The following is an 18,029-nucleotide window of genomic DNA, read 5'->3' on the forward strand; positions in this document are numbered from 1 at the left end:
GGAGCATATAGATCATGAGCTCTCCTCCTGCGAGGCTCTCCGTACTCGTCGGATGAGCGACGTGATCCCATGTCTAACATAGACACAAACACGAAAACAGAAAACAAAAAACAAACATAAGCATTCTCATAGGCATAGGCATAGGCAAGAAGAAAGAAGAGGGAAAGGAAAGAAGAGGGAAAGGAAAGAGGGAAAGGAAAGAAAAGAATGAGAATGAGGAAATAGAGAATGAGGGAAGGGGGAAATAGAGAAGGGGAAAGAGAAGAGGGAAAATAGAGAAGGAGAGAAGGGGGAAATGAGAGAAGGGGGAAATAGAGTGGGAAATAGAGAATGAGCTTATGCAGAAATAGAGAATGGGCTTATGCTTCTCTCATTCTCTATTTCCGCATAAGCATGAGCTTATGCAGAAACTTAAGCATAAGCTCATGCTCATGCATGAGCATAAGCATGAGCTTATGCTTATGCTTATGCTTAAGCATAGGCATCGGAAAGAGAGAAGGAGCTTATGCGGAAATAGAGAATGATTTTCCGCATAAGCTTCTCTCATTCTCTATTTCCGCATAAGCTCATGCATAAGCATAAGCTTATGCCGAAACTCATTCTTATGCATAAAAAGAGAGAGAGGAGCTTATGCGGAAAAAGAGAAGAAGCTTATGCAGAAATAGAGAATGAGAGAAGCATAAGCTTCTCTCATTCTCTATTTCCGCATAAGCTCATGCATAAGCATAAGCTTATGCGGAAACTTAAGCATAAGCTCATGCTCATGCATGAGCATAAGCATGAGCTCATGCTTATGCTTATGCGGAAAAAGAGAAGGAGCTTATGTGGAAACTTAAGCATAAGCTCATGCTCATGCATGAGCATAAGCATGAGCTTATGCCTATGCTTATGCTTAAGTTTCCGCATAAGCAAAAGAGAAGGAGCTTATGCGGAAAAAGAGAAGGAGCTTATGCATAAAAAGAGAAAGAGGAGCTTATGCGGAAAAAGAGAAGGAGCTTATGCCGAAATAGCGAATGAGAGAAGCATAAGCTTCTCTCATTCTCTATTTCCGCATAAGCTCATGCATAAGCATAAGCTTATGCGGAAACTTAAGCATAAGCTCATGCTCATGCATGAGCATAAGCTCATGCTTATGCTCATGCGGAAAAAGAGAAGGAGCTTATGCATAAAAAGAGAAAGAGGAGCTTATGCGGAAAAAGAGAAGGAGCTTATGCGGAAACTTACGCATAAGCTCATGCTCATGCATGAGCATAAGCTCATGCTTATGCTTATGTGGAAAGAGAGAAGGAGCTTATGCGGAAACTTAAGCATAAGCTCATGCTCATGCATGAGCATAAGCATGAGCTTATGCTTATGCTTATGCTTAAGCATAAGCATAAGCATAAGCTCATGCTTATGCTCATGCGGAAAAAGAGAAGGATCTTATGCATAAAAAGAGAAAGAGGAGCTTATGCGGAAAAAGAGAAGGAGCTTATGCGGAAACTTACGCATAAGCTCATGCTCATGCATGAGCATACGCATGAGCTTATGCTTATGCTTATGCTTAAGCATAAGCTCATGCTTATGCTTATGCGGAAAGAGAGAAGGAGCTTATGCAGAAACTTAAGCATAAGCTCATGCTCATGCATGAGCATAAGCATGAGCTTATGCTTATGCTTATGCTTAAGCATAAGCATAAGCATAAGCTCATGCTTATGCTCATGCGGAAAAAGAGAAGGAGCTTATGCATAAAAAGAGAAAGAGGAGCTTATATGGAAAAAGAGAAGGAGCTTATGCGGAAAAAGAGAATGAGAGAAGCATAAGCTTCTCTCATTCTCTATTTCCGCATAAGCTCATGCTCATGCTGGAGCTTATGTGGAAAAAGAGCTTATGCAAATGAGAGAAGGGGGAAATAGAGAAGGGGGAATGAGAGAAGCATAAGCATAAGAGAATAAGAGGGAAGGGAAATAGAGAATAAGAGGGAAAGGAAAGAGAGAAGGGAAAAGAGAGAGGGGGAAAGAGAGAAGGGGGAAAGAGAGAATAAGAGAAGAGGGAAAAAAGAGAAGGGGGAAAAAGGAGAAAAAGAGAAGGGGGAAGAAGGAAAGAGAGAGAGGGGAAGAGAGGGTTCCTACGCCCATCACTACACCTAGCGCTTAAGTCGCTAGCTGCAGGCCAATGCAAATAACAAAAATATTAAATGGAAAGAAGAGGAAGCACTTACCTGTAAAAGTATGTCCCGCTCGGTGTAGTGGACTGGCCCCACAAAAGAGAGAGTATGTCCCGCTCGGTGTAGTGGACTGGCCCTACAAAAGAGAGAAAACAACCCATTTTTTCAAATAAGATGTTAGTGGAAAGAGGAGATTACAAAAGCAACTTCTTGAAAGGAGACAAGGAAAGAGAAGATTAAGGAGACAAGGAAAGGAGGAGATTGAGGAGACAAGGAGAAAGAGAAGGAAGAGAAATACAGAAAGAAGAGGTGAGTTTTCTTTCTTTCTTTCTTGAAGTCTCGTTTTTTGTTTCAATCCTTTCAAATCAAGCATGAAAACTAGTTTACAGGTTTAGCAATACAAGTAGAAACACTCACAAAACCAAAGCTAACAAACAAACAACCTACATTGTTGAAACAAACTCACCTCTTGAAGAACTTTCTTTCAAGAAACCAAAGAGGGAAAAAGGAGAGAGAGGGAGTACAAGAGGTAGGAGAAGGGTGAGGAGTGGAAAATAGAGTGGGAGGTTGATTGGAATAGATGGGAGGTCGTCGAAAATAGGTGGGAGGAGATTTTGGGTTGCTTACTTGAGAGATTAGGAATGGATTGAGTAAAACGCCACGCGTTTCGGCGTTTCGGGTTTTAACCCACAGCGTCGCTATATAGCGACGCTTATTCGTCGCTATATAGCGACGTTTTTAATTTAAAACGTCGCTAATTAAAAACGTCGCTATATAGCGACGGAACAGAGCATCGCTATATAGCGACGCTTACTGTTTATTTTTTTTATATGGCCTCCAATGAAGCTCAAACATGCTATGCTTATAATTGTGAATATCTCCTCTTACTATATAGCCTTACTATATAGGATTTTTTGTTTCAATCCTTACTATATAGCGACATCATTCTTTTTATATGGCCTCAAGAGAAGCTCAAATTAAACATGCTATGCTTATAATTGTCAATATCTCCTTTTCATGCTTATGTTGTGATTTTATAAGTGTAGATAGAAGGGACGAGTGGAAGCTCATCCGATGATGCGCCAACGCCCGGGAGCACGAAGTGGCTTACGGAGAGGTTATATTGTCATTGCACTCATTGCAAGCGAGAAGTACAACATCAATGTCGTATTATCATGCGCCACTTGCGAATGTATGGGGAGGAGCCGGAACCAGTACCCCCCGTTGGTGTTGCACATGTTGATGGATCATCGGTAAGTCAAAGCTATTTAAGTTCGCAATCTTATTGTATACCAGGAAATAGAAGATCTTATATTTACACGAATGAGCTTATGATAGGATGAGGAGGGTGACGAGGGTACACATATACCTTCTCACTTTCAACAAGACTATAGTCTCCCAGATGACGATGAGGGTATGGTCGACATGATGGATTCCATTTTTAGGGGCACTACATCCCACGTACACGTGATGTCTGAGTCTGAGGTCAAAATGCGAGAGTTGCAATCAACACAATTGTACGAGGGTGCTAGGATGTCTAAACTACGTGCTTGTCTCTCAATCTTGAATCTACAAGTACAGTACGATTATGATACCATCCATGCTTGCCGTAATGATTGTATTCTCTTTTGTCGTGAGCATGGAGATTTGGCTAGTTGTCCAAAGTGTGGGGAACAACGATATAGAGACGACTTGCAGGGTGAGAGGATACCGATAAAGGTCTTAAGACACCAGCTTGATCCACCACCATCATATTTGAAAGCAAGTGATTGGATTCAAGCTTGGAGGGAGAATGGAGAGGAACCTCCTCCTGGTATGAAGAGGCTATCGATCTTTCACGAGCTTCCTTATTGGGGTCAGTTACAAATCAATCATCTCTTGGATCCCATGCATATCTTCAAGAATGTGGGGGCTACCATTTGGGCACACTTGGTTGGTTCCAAGGATCGAGAGGAGTGCGAGAAGACTTGCGTGCTATGAATAGGATGTCTTGTTTGTGGCCCCAAGTGCATGCTTCGGAAAAAAATATCCTCCTGAAAGCAACGTGGATCCTCTCTACGAGGGAGGAGGCACCGATCAAGGCAGACATTGCCTCTTTTCAAACACCGACAGGGTACATGCGTTGCTTGAAAGGAGCATTTTCAAAGGACAATAAGCTTAGTGGCCTCAAGTCCCATGATTGGCACAAGGTCTTACAGGTATTCTAAGTAGAATTAGTGTACCGATAATAGTGATGCATTAGCGTAATTATTATTATGTTATATTGTTGACATGATTTCATTGTTGCTTTAATAGTTCATCCTTCCAATTACAATAAAAGGGTGCTTACAAGAAGATGTTAGAAATGCTATATTCAAGATCTGTGGTATTGTGAGGTATGCTTACTATCAATTCGCATTATGTATTTTCTTCATGGACATGTGAAATAGGTGGATATCTCAAATATCTTACATATGCATGGACATGTGAAATAGGTGGATATCTCAAAAAGAGATCTCTATATCGAGCATCGAGAAGGCTAGGGTGGAATCCATCGAAGCCGTATGCTTGCTTGAGAAGCACTTTCCCTCAAGCATTATGACAACTCAAGTCCACTTGCTTGTGCACATAGTTGATGAGGTGGCTATAGCAGGTACCGTTCATAATCGATGGATGTTTTTTCTCGAGCAGTTTATGAAAACTTTAAAGGGGTTTGTAAGACAAAGAGCAAGACCAGAAGCAAGCATGGCAGAGGGATGGCTTGTGCAAGAGTCATTAGTATATATCACAGAGTTTCTTGCATCCACGGATCCTGATATGCCGCAAGCTTGGCACAACAAGGATGATGATCGCATCATTGGCGAGGTCCCCCAAGGAAAAGGGATTGAAAGAAAGATGAGCGAAGAGCAAATGGAGAAATTCAATAAGTTTTGTATCCTCAATAGCCCTGAGATGCAGAAGTGGATTGAGAGATATGAAGTGGCCAAAGCAGAAAGAATAAATGCAAGGACGAGATTCAGAGTAATGTACAGGCGATCACAACCATATCCACGAGATCTGGCTCTTCTCCCTACTCACATGTCACTTGATTGGCTACAACTGGCTGTACATAAAGCCGAACGTGATGGAGAGACAATAAACGAGCACGAGCGGGAGTTATCATCTGGATGTATGGTGCATGTAAGTTTCTTATCTCTTGACGTAATTAAGTAATTATTTGTGGGAATATTTGCTATAAAATAGGTGCATCTTCATTGTTTTAATGATGCTCTTTTACAGTACAAAAAGTATAGTGCATTATGGTCATATGGACGACATTTTCGCGTGGAACGCATCGATTCAAAGAGAGTCACGTATGATTGTGGAGTCATGGCTAACTTCACACAAGATAGCTGAGCAAGTGCTTCGGATACCAATCTTCTCTCCTCACAGTTGGATTATTGTGGAACCATACGCAACATCTATGAAATTGATTTCAGACGATTTACTATTTTCATTCTTGATGTAAAATGGTTTAGAACTACTTACAACGGTCCCCATGTGACAGTGAGAAAAGATAGTAGCGGTCTCTTTGCAATAGACTCCACCAAACATTGGACCGATGAAAGTGATACTTTTGCTCTTCCCGAGCACTGTGAGCAGGTGCATACTAATGATTTAATTAGTCGAAGCTTTCGTTTTTAAAGTCCATTGATATATATATAATTGACGACATTTGGCACCCATCTTTAATATAGGTGGTTTTTCATCCGGATCGTTCTGATCCAAGATGGTGGTACGTGATCCAAGTTGCACCACGAAGTAAGCAAATTTTTGAAGATCGAGATGTGGATATGGAGGTGCCACTACCAATGCCGGATCCAATTGATGAATCTAGCGAAGAAGATGTAGATCACCATATGAGGCAAGAGGAAGATGCACATAATGACATCGCATGGGAGGAGGATGGAGATCACGATATTGACGAAGAAGACAACAATCATCAAGATCAATCACCACACTTAAGCTTTATTGAAGAAGATGATCAAATACTTTTAGGTGAACGTACGATACTAGAGTACGATGATGATATAGGAGATCAACTCGGTATAGAGTTGGAGATAGACTTGCTTGGTGCCTTAGACTTGGCTCAAGATGAAACAGTTGATGTAAATGCTCTTATTTGATTTTTCTCATCTCAAACTTGGACATGAATATATGAGCTTCAAAGGCTTGATGTACATGCTCTCATTTTTTTATTCTCTATGAGCTCAAACATGTATGAAAATTTAAAAAATTTTGTCATTGGAAAAAACTAATTTTTAAGGCCTTAAAAAAAAAAAAACCTCTCTGTAAAAACGTCGCTATAATATTTTGTCTCAGTGTCGCTATATAGCGACTTTTAATAACATCGCTATATAGCGACTTTTGGCAAAAGTCGCTATATAGCGACGATTTACGAAACCCGGTTTTTATACCGACGATTAATGCTAAGTGGGCGCTAATCATCGGAACGTAAACGTCGCAATAGGATGCGTGTGTAGTAGTGTATTTCGTGGACCATATAAGGATGCAAGATACTGTCCTACTTGTGGAGAGGCAAGATATAGAGCAGATCTCAAAACTTTAGATGTGCCTCGTAAGGTTCTGCAACATTTTCCCATAATCCCTCGCATCCAACATATGTTCAAGTGCAAATCCATTGCAGAGCTCATGTCATGGCATTTCTCCCATCGATCAACCGATGGCAAGTAAAGAGCTCCCACAGACACTCCTGCGTGAAAGCATATAGAAGACACCTGGCCAGGCTTCAAGGAAGAACCTAAAAGCTTTAGACTTGGATTGGGTGTGGACGGTGTGAACCCATTTGGTCTCAAAAGCACCTCTTACAATGTATGGCCAGTGATATTGGTGAATTATAACCTTCCATCCTCTGTGGCGATTAAGAAAGGACATGTTATGTTATCCCTTCTAATTCTAGGGAAACATAAAGTAAAAAATCCTAATGTTTATTTGGAGACTTTGATTGATGAGCTAGAGATACTTTGGAGAGGTATCAAGGTGCATGATGTGAGCAGGCGTCCCTCATCATGAGAGTTCAACTGCAAAGTAGTCTTGATGTGGATGATGCATGACTTCCCAGGCTATGGCAAGTCTTTAGGTAAGCATTGCACTTTTAATTATGAGTAGGCAATCGTTGTGGGACCCTAAACCCACCTTCAACTCTTAATTGCATCTATTGTTTAGGTCTCACTACAAGGAGTTGCCATGCATGTCCTGTTTGTGGTCCTTCGCTAGTTGCCTCATGGGCAGACGCATTAAATAAGGTCATCTATGAAAATCTCCATCGATTTCTTCCACATGATCATCCTAGATATGTCACCCCTTGAAATGAAGTCCCCCCGTAGTCACTCACTGTAGGAGATGGATGAGAATTTGGGATGGTTCCATGACTCCTCCACCACTTGGCATGAGCTGGTAAGGGTTTGTAACTATTATGTTCTATATTGAATGGAAATAAAGATTGCCCGCTAACACCAGCTTTTATTTAGATACTCCATCTTTTACCGTTTACCATATTGGTCCCACCTCAAGATCAATCACATGCTTGATCCCATGCATATCTTCAAGAATGTGGCATCTACCATTTGGGAACATTTGAATGGGACATGAGATTTCGTAGGCATAAGGGAGGATCTATGCACCACAGGGAGGATGTATGAAGCTTGGCCATAAGAGAGACCAAATGGGCATGTCTTTTTACCTCGTGTACCGTGGAGGTTATCAAAGCTAGAGATGGTGGCAGTGAAGCGAGCTATGACTACAATTAGTACTCCCACTAGATGCATGAGGTGTTTGAAGGGGGCCTTCACAAAGAGCAAGAAAAGAGGTGTAGAGCAATTATATGGCTTGAAATCTCATGATTGGCACAAGATGCTCCAAGTAAGTATTTTATGTGCATAATATCTTTTTCCTTCCAAATTTGTGAGTAAATTAGAAGCAACTAATCAATCATCCCACGTGTGTTCAGTTCATACTACCTACTAGCATTTCGGCGCAATCCATAGAGGGACGTGAAGGATTGTATTTACAAGATGGGCGAGCTTGTGAGGTACTTTATAGGATACAAAATGTGAAGTGTATCAATGCTCCATGCAAGATGTTCATATTGCTAATATGGCATACTTTCTCCTTTCTAGGTATGTGAGCTCAAAGGAAATAGATCCCACCATGCTTGAGAATGCTCGAGTTTAGTGGAGGTGGTTTGTTTAGTGGAGGAGACATTTCCACGTTCTATTCTCACAAGCCAACTACATCTCATAGTGCGTTTGGCGGATGAGATTGCTATATGTGGTATTGTACATGCATGATCATTGTTCTTCCTCGAGAAGGGTTTTGTGAGACAAAATGCAAGACCCGAAGGTTGCATGGTCGAGGGTTGGTAGGTACAAGAGTCACTTGTATATATTTCTGAGTTTTTTATTGATGTAGATAGCTCTCTCCAATGACTATGGAGAGATGATGAAGACCTAAGGATGACCTCTATTGTGCCTCAAGGGAAAGGACGCAGCAAAGTAATAGACATGTAGTTGCTTAATAATATCAACCTTTATTGCATGCTTAATAGTGATGTGATGAAAAGATGGGTGACAAGATACGAGGATACAAAGGCAAGAAGACAAGGAGAAAGGGCCCTCTTTCATACACACCACGGATCTCATGTGCCATACCCTCAGCATCTAAGAGCACTTCCAAAGGATATTCATGTGGATTGGCTACTTGATGAAATGGAGAGAGCAAAGAGAGATGAGGGGATGCATATCACAACGGAAGAATGGGAGTATGCTAGGGGATGCATGAGCAAGGTCGGTATATAGAATGTTATGCATAAGTTAGGATCTTTAAATAATTTAGATTGCTTATTTAATTGACTTTGTCTTGATGTAGTATACTATGTTCAATGCTATATGGTGTGAGGATAAGCATTTTCAAACACAACGGATTGATGATAAGAGAAACATACAAGATTGTGGCATCATTGCTTGCTTTGAGGGAGCCAATGGAGCCATGGATGATTATTGTGGCATAATCCAAGATATTATTAAGCTTGACTTTCGACGCTTCTTTGTGTATGTTTTGGATGTAAAGTGGTTTAAGGACATGGTGGAAAGAGGCTTTAATGCAACAATCAAATGCCATGCAAGTGGCTTTGTAACTATTGACTCCACAAAGTTTTGGCAAAGTAAGAAGGACACACTAGTACTACCGCAACAATGTGAATAGGTATTGTATACACATATAAAAATACTCACTTTTAAATATTTGATACCTTCGATGCAAGGAAAAGAACATGATTGTATTTTTGTTTGAATTAGGTTGTGTATCAACCAATGGTGGATAATAATAGGTGGTAGCATGTCATACTTATTACACCACGTTCCAAAGGGATGTATAGTCCATTTACTAATATGGAGCCTATGGAGGATGATCATGGCCATGGAGGTGATGATGACCATGATACGAGAGAGAAGGATGATCATGAGATAGGAGATACAGATATTGAGGCCATTACCCGTGAGGACAAGCCTACCATTGGTGATGCTGATTTCGATGAGCATATAAGTAGCACAAGTAGTAGTGGGCTGAATGTATTTGTAGATCTCAACACTGGTTTGGATTTTGAAGTAGATGGTTTGGCAAGGGTTGATCTCATTGAGGATGAGATTGAACCGTAGCCCATCATTGATATTGGCAAAACTATTTTGCATATTGTCTCATTCTCCTCACCTCACTTAATTTTTGTATATGTGGGTTTGCCAAAAAGCATTGATATTTTTGTAAAAATTATGTGCTTTGGTAATCATGGGCAATGTTTGGAAAGCAGTGATGTACATTTATCAGCCTGCACCAAAATCTCACTTTCTATATTCTCTATTTTGTGTCTAAATCCGCGTCTAATTCGCAATACAGACGTGCTAATAGATGCGCTATTAGACGCACAAATAGATGCACTCATTTTTTTTACTATTTTAGCAATGCTTGTAGACGCGCTTGCTATTTTGCACGTCTATCAAGCGCATCTATAGTTGCTTTGTCTTGTTATGAATTGGCCCTACGTAAAGCTGAACGTGATGCAGAGACAATAAACGAGCGCAAGCGAGAGTTATCATCTGGATGTATGATGCATGTAAGTTTCTTACCTCTTGATGTAATTAAGTAATTATTTGTGACAAGATACGCTATAAAATAGATATATTCTCATTGTTTCAATGATTCTCTTTTACAGTATAAAAAGTACAATGCATTATGGTCATATGGATGATATTTTCATGTGGAACGCATCGATTCAAAGAGATTGTGGAGTCATGGCTAACTTCACACAAGATAGTCGAGCAAGTGCTTCGGATACCAATCTTCTCTCCTTGCAGTTGGATTATTATGGGACCATACATAAAATCTATGAAATTGATTTTAGACGATTTAGTATTTTCATTCTTGATGTAAATGGTTTAAGACTATTTACAACAGTCCCCATGCGACAGTAAGGAAAGACAGTAGAAGCTTCTTTTCAATAGACTCCACCAAACTTTGAACCGATGAAAGTGATACTTTTGTTCGTCTCAAACATTGTGAGCAGGTGCATACTAATGATTTAATTAATCGAAGATTTCATTTTTTAAGATCCATTGATACATGTACTTATGCACAATTTCATATATATAATTGATGGCATTTGGCACCCATCTTCAATATAGGTGGTTTTTCATCTGGATCGTTCTCATCCAACATGGTGGTACGTGATCCAAGTTGCACCACGAAGTAAGCAAAATTTTGAAGATATAGATGTGGATATGGAGATGCCACTACCAATGCCGGATCCAATTGATCCAGATGGATCTAGCAAAGAAGATGAAGATCATAATATGAGCCAAGAGGAAGATGCACATAATGGCATCGTACATGAGGAACTACCAATGCCGGATCCAATTGATCCAGATGGATCTAGCAAAGAAGATGAAGATCATAATATGAGCCAAGAGGAAGATGCGCATAATGACATCGTACGTGAGAAAGATGAAGATCACGATATTGAGAGAGAAGATGACGATCATCAAGAATCACCACACTTTATTGAAGAAGATGATCAAGCCTTAGGAGAACGTACAATGCTAGAGTACGATGATGATATAGGAGATCAACTCAGTATAGAGTTACAGATAGACTTGTTTGACGCGTTAGACTTGGCTCAGGATGAAGCCGTTGATGTAAATGCTCTTCATTGATTTTTTTCATCTCAAACTTGGACATGAATATATGAGCTTCAAACTTGATGTACATGCTCTTGTACTTTTATTCTCTGAAAGGATCAAACATGTATCAAAAGGAACAAAAATTTATCATTGGAAAAAACTATCTTTAAAGGTCAATATGGAAAAAAACACTCTCTGTAAAACATCGCTATAGAAAATTGTCTCAGTGTCGCTATATAACGACCATTCACAAGTCTAATAAGTATCGCTATATAGTGACACTTGACTAATCTCGCTTTGATTACCAACGATTAGCACCCCGCACGCACCAAATGTCAGTGCTTAAGCGTCGAAATAGAACCTGTGTGTAGTAGTGTAGGGAACGATGTGTGAAAGTCATGTCAAAGCTTGGACTCCTAGGCAAATGTGCTAACTTTAAAAGTTGTCTTCCACCATTCAAGTTGACAGCTACTACCATGAATTAAATAAATGCCAACATTTGAAAAAAGCTGACGGTTATTGTTCGTTAAAATTTCCATGTTATTTACAAATCTTCCCTGAACTAAAGCTCCGGAAATGTGCCTACTTTAATTTCGCTTAGCGTTACATATTGTGAATCATAAGGCCCTCAGGTGCCAACATTCATGCCTAGTTAATACAACGCTGTCGACTGAGACTTTATCGCTCTGTATCCAGCTAACCCAACCGGTTATCGTCATTGTTACAGCGAGGAGCGATACTGTCCTCCCAGATATCGGCTGTTTGATGTTCAAATTTCTATTTCCTTCGCTCTTTGCAACGTATCAGTGCCAAAAAATTCACGAGGCATTTCCAATCATGCCGAGCAGCCGCAATATTAGAGTAGGCTGCAAATGGTCGACTGAACAGCGGAGCGCTGAGTGAATCTATGGAGCCAAGATGAAAATCAAGTCTTGTAGTACCTCTTTGCGCGACAGAAATCTGTGAATGATCTCTGTAAACTTGCAAACTCGATGAGTCGCTGCTTTAGAGTGCTGTGCTTAGGAAAATTGCCATTTAATGCATGTTTTCACAGACAGCATTTAATGCATTTTCAACCAACCCAAACCGGCTCGGATTTTGTTTATTGTAAGGGCTGGATTTTAGGCATTCCTTAACCGGTTTAGAATTTCTTACTTTTCAATATGAGGGGGTCACCTAATGATATTCTCTATATCTTAATGTGTCACTCGATTTTAATAATTTAGAGCTAGAATTGGTAGCGATTCTCAGCCCAAATCAATTGCATCGGATTCCTAATTTTCCAAAGAAAATACCCAGCACTAAATCAGACCTGAGCATGCTTGTAACCAGGTGAGGAGAAATGATTCGGGAAAAATTACACATGCTTTATTCCAGTCACAACAAAGCTCACCAACATGAAAGAAACATGCTCTAAGGTGTTGAGAAGACAAGAGAAGGGTGAGGAAGAAGTAGAATGAAGGTCTGCACGAAAGGTAAAAATAGAAGCAGAATGAAGGTATGCACAGAAAGATTGTTTTGCACTACTGCCATGACAGGGTAAAAAGTCCAATGCTGACAACTAACCAACAAGTGCACGACAGGGTCAAAATTCACAGTTAGAGGTTGTTCCCGCGGTGGCATAATTGCCACCGATTGCCAGTGTATGCCTAGGCTGGCCATGTTCCCGTGTGTGCCCCCCGCGATCTTCGGTGCTTATTTCCAACATAAGGAAACCCTGCAGCATACGCGATTTTGGGCTCTCCAACCAGGCGATACAAGGCTTTGATGGGTCACAATAAGCAGAATTGCATCATCGATTCATCGATGATGCAATTTTGCCACTTCGACCTATCATATAGTCCCCGTGGTTCCATCTTAGCTCCACTTTGGGAGCCTGTGTGTGTCGTCCGTCATCTTCTCCTTCAAGTGATTGTCGTGGGGACGTGCGCCATGCCAGGCTATTGTATGCCTCTGCCATGTCATATATGCCAGGTTTGGTCCCTGTGGGAACCAAGTCTTATGTCGTAAAGGTAAGAATGTAAAGATAACTTGGAAGAAATGGCAAAGGAGAATGTAGTGCAAGTTAGGGTCGTATTCGAGGCTGTTCCAAGAGATATTGTGAGCATTGTGGATGTGCTTCAACCATCTGATGCTGATCCCAGAGACTTAGAGCTCGATCCCATTTGTCAATGTGGGGCAACTGAGGCGTGAAAGGGGAGGACACCAAGGTAGCAGGTGAGGACGAATGGGTAATGCAATTTCGCCCTCCCTGTATAAACTTGCTCGGTGGCTCAACACAAACTTTTTGGAATCTGCCAAAGTGCACCGTTAATCACTTAGGTTAATTTTTGACTAATTCAAATTTTCCAAGACGGTGGTGATTCACTGGGTTTATTCGAACGACTAAAATTTAGGCAACAAATTACATTGTGAAAAAACATTTATGAACTTTATGTGTAAGACAGTGCTCCAAATTTTTTTGTTGTGCCTTTAGAGTAGCTCCCTGTGCTCTTGAGAAAGCTGGAACTGTAGCATTTGGATGCTACGTTGGCTTTGCTGCAGGCACGTCCCTGTGAAGCTTTGTGAGGTTCCATACTACCATAATGATGGTGTGACAAAGATTTCGCAAGTTCTTTCAGCCAACAAAAAGACCATCCAAGTCTCTGGACCAATCAGAGCACCTGGGCATTGCAATGCTAGGCTAGCAAAGCTTGGAATGGGGTTGTTGGGCTAGCATTGCAGAGCTGAAAGAAAGCCAGCTCCGGCAGCCCAGCAGTCATGGGGTTGTGCAATCTAGCTGCGAGAAGGGCTGTCGCAGCCCTATTGGCCTACACGTGGAGGCCCTCTTAGAATACGTGTAGAGATTTTGGATATTTTAGAGTAAAAACCAGCAAATGTGTATGACTCGTAGGGAAAAAAGTTTTTCCTAGCACTCTTTAAAGAGTTAAAGAGTAAGCTTTGTTAGGATTTTTTCTGACCATTGTGATCAAAAGTCGTCCACTGTCCGGACTCCTAAACTCCAGGAGAGGACTAATTTTAATATGGCACGCGCGTCGATCGTTATGATTGATCATCGAAGCCTTCCGAGGGTCATGCATAATTTATACAAACCGACACAGACACGTAGTCGTGAATAATAATCATATTGACAAGACGATCGGAAATGGATTTTACTCTCAAGTCTCAGATTCAGAATCATGTAACGTTGGTCCCGAGTCCCCAGTCCTGACTCCCGGGACCCGGGCCACGACATATTGCAAATCAAAGAGTCTACAACGAGCTGCAGCCTGTGACCAACCACATGACGCATTTAATGCGATACGATGTTTAATTCAACTGATTGTCGCCCGACGGCCCGTGCGTCGTGGCGGATAGTGTGCACCTTCTAGCGGACCAGATCAAACCACGACGTCGTAAATCAGTAGTCGGACTAAAGCATTCATTCGCAATGCAAGTAAAAGTTTTTATAACTCATTACAGGACTCTTTGAGCGTGCAATGTACATGCTTTCGAGTCTCTGGACCGAAAACATGAGCATTATCGGAGACTAACCTAAACAATCTTTGGAAGACCAATCTGTATCATACTAAGTATCAAATTTATTTGTCAAGAAGTTTAGAACCATCAAATAGCAGGACAAGCTGAATTCTTTACATTTGTAAGTGCCCAGATAACTAAACTACTCATGTGTGTTTACATAGACTTATCTATGTATACAAACTATTATTGTACTGCAAAGGCGTCTTAAGCTAGTTCAAGCTTTCCTTCTCCCATGGAACAAGCAAAATCACGCCACTAAACACTAGTACCAGTTGGACGTGCACACGTAGAACCCAATATCTGCGTGAAGAGATTGTTCCAGTGACTCGAATTTTCTTCAATGATAGGCTCGTATTCTGAAAGAAAGCAGTCTCTAGTTAATGCTCCAACAATGTCAATCTCTGAGACGCCCGCTTCATGTAGCCTTGACTTATCTTCCGGCAGCTCTGAACATGCTTTCACACTTCTGTGCTCGTGTCTCGGCGATTGTGACCACAGTGTCGATGGGTGTGTTGAAAGGGAAGATTCATCATCGTCTCCAAACAACAGATCCTGTAAATCTGGGAAGGCATGACAGCCACCGTCCGAGGCGACTAACTCCCCTCTCTTAACAGATTGTGGAGCCTTTTCCAGCATAAATGGCTGTTCAAGGTCCAGTTTGGCAGCTTGATCCAATTTGGATTGAGATCGCGCGTTAAATCGGATAAATTTTGCACTTGAGTCACCACTGCTTAACGACACATGGGGATGCCAAGAAATTCTTCCGTTAAGAGCAAGCGTTTGAGAAGAACACAGACTGGAATTCCCCGAGCCCAATTCAATCCTGTCACAACTTGAGGATGGTACGAAATTCACCCTTGAAAAACCGGCCGTTAAAAGCTGATTCATCTGTTCTTGAAGCGTTTGTCCTATACTTGAGTCCGCGGAGGTTGAGCTGGGCATGCCACTAGTTGACTGCTTATAGGTTTGCTGCGGCCTATACAAGGGATCTAGAAAAGCTTTCAAAGTCATGGGCTCTGGGCACACGCCTTGAACTCTCATCTCAGACTCTTTGGCAAGGCGAGCCTCCGCTTCGAGTCTCGCGCTCTCCCATTGAGCAAGATGACTGAGAGTGGACGAATTAAACTTATTGTCTGAACCGAGATTGGACTCGGGTGCTCTCTGTTCGTGGGAACCGGTGTCGAGAGCCGTTCTTTGGAACCTCTTCTTCAAGACTGTGTTCCAATAGTTCTTGATCTCATTGTCCGTCCTCTTAGGAAGCTGCGACGCAATGAAGGCCCACCTGATTCGAACAAATCCGTCAGAGTTCATGTGCATAGCTTCCATGTGAAAGAGTCACCAATAGCAGTTGCTTCATCATGTTAGCTTCCAATTAACATTGGTATCTTTCGTTCAAAAGTAAAGGCACTGCTTACTTGTTTCCAACCAACGCGTGCAACTGTATAATCTTTTGTTCTTCAGCGTTCGAGAATCGCCCTCGTTTGATATCAGGCCTGAGGTAGTTTGTCCAGCGCAGCCGACAGCTTTTGCCACATCGAAGGAGTCCTGCAACCAGAGTGTGTGTCGTTAAGCTAGTCTCTCTCTCTCTCTCTCTCTCTCTCTTTCTCTCTCTCTCTCTCACACACACACACATTAACACTTCAGAGATCCAGGTCCATGCAATATAACATCGGCGGACCAAAGCTCACGCGAACGATTCACTGAAGAAGTTAGCAATATATATGCATGAAGCTGTCGAGTCATGATGTTCAGATACTTTCGCGGATGTGATTTGATGAATTGCTCAGCTGCCTCGTGGTCTCTCGATTGAAAGCTTGTTCTCGCTCGCATGCGCTTCCCCCTTCTCTCTCTCTTCTTTCAACGTCTCTTGTTCTCTGTTACACACTCACTTAGCGCGCAGGTATGCTTGTAGGAAAATTGTTAAACTACAATTATTATCATTCAAGGACTTGTGCAACCTCATACACAGCTATGCAGGCCTCCTCTCGGGCATGGAAACCGTCACAAACAAGGCAATCGCCACAGTTCCAACCAACAGGCAAGCCCGTGTAGCTTTTCCGGCTGCCTGCCAGCAGGAGCATCTCTCTACTAAGGTCCAAATGCTTATGGAGGGTCTGATGGCCGGCAAGAGAAGGGATGAGAGCAGATCCTACCACATTTCTTAGGGAGAGCGCGCCAGTTAGAATGGCCATGCTGGGCAATGAACGAGGTGAGTTTGTGGTCTTCCTCGGGGGTCCAGGGGCCTTTCTTGAGGCCTTCTTTTTGGCAACAAGGGGAGCGACCCATGGGGAGGCGGAAGGGGGGGTGAGGAAGGAGAGAGATGGGAGGAAGCTATGGAAGGAAGGGAGAGAGGGAGGGAGGGAGAGCAAGGAGAAGAAGAGGCTTTTAAGGGTGGAGAACAAGGAGAAGAAGAGGCTTTTAAGGGTGGAGAACGGTCTGAGAGGCCAACGTAGCCATGCACGTAATTTATCAAGCGAAGATTTATACTCCCACATGCATTGGATTATGTTGACGTCCCTATTCGATTAATTATCGCTTAAATAATTTCCCCCTATTACACTTTGACTTTGTAAACCCTTCACGGACTAACTTGACCATTTCTCGGTTGGTCTTTCACCTGCCATCGTCCTTCACCTGCCCCTCCCTCCCTCTTCTTACGGGTGGTGGGGAAAACATTCCTTTGATGTATTTTGCACCGAAGGAAGACTCGCTGAAATTTTTCGTCTATATAGAAACCGGCTAAGGCTGTCAATATCACGAATGCATATGTTTTGAGATAAAGGAACCAACATGACTTGGAGGGTGTCCTTATATTAATTGGTTGGGAAAAAGTTTTTTCCCAACACTCCTTATCCATTCACTCCTCACCCCTCCCTCTTCTTATCCATTCACTCCCCACCCCCTAACAAGCATTCAATCTTACGAATCATTAAATCTTACTCTTCACTAGAGCATATTCCCACACTCGCAAAAGGGTTGTCTCCGTCTACATCTAAACTTTCCCATGTTCATCAACTTTAATTTCACAGCAATTACTAGGCCCACTTGAGATAGGACATGCCAACCTATTGGCTTCGCTTTCGAAAGGGACTCTCTCTCGCTACTTTCTATTTCATGCTTAGTCTCACCTATATCAATCAATTTTTTTTCTA

General features: G+C 41.9%; 1 protein-coding gene across 1 annotated transcript; it reads right to left on the reverse strand.

The window, feature by feature from the left end:
• Positions 1-14,976: 14,976 nt before the first annotated feature.
• Positions 14,977-17,298, reverse strand: LOC147900321 (uncharacterized). Its single transcript, XM_087376727.1, has 3 exons — positions 17,031-17,298; positions 16,293-16,422; positions 14,977-16,159 (listed from the first exon to the last, which is right to left on the reverse strand). The coding sequence occupies exons 1-3, from the start codon at positions 17,161-17,163 to the stop codon at positions 15,133-15,135; spliced, it is 1,290 nt and encodes a 429-aa protein (XP_087232853.1). The 5' UTR covers positions 17,164-17,298; the 3' UTR covers positions 14,977-15,132.
• Between the last annotated feature and the right edge of the window lie 731 nt (positions 17,299-18,029).

Source organism: Dipteris shenzhenensis, chromosome 7 (assembly GCF_047967505.1).
Source record: "Dipteris shenzhenensis isolate YYH24624 ecotype China chromosome 7, Dip_SZ_1.0, whole genome shotgun sequence".
Taxonomy (NCBI): domain Eukaryota; kingdom Viridiplantae; phylum Streptophyta; class Polypodiopsida; order Gleicheniales; family Dipteridaceae; genus Dipteris; species Dipteris shenzhenensis.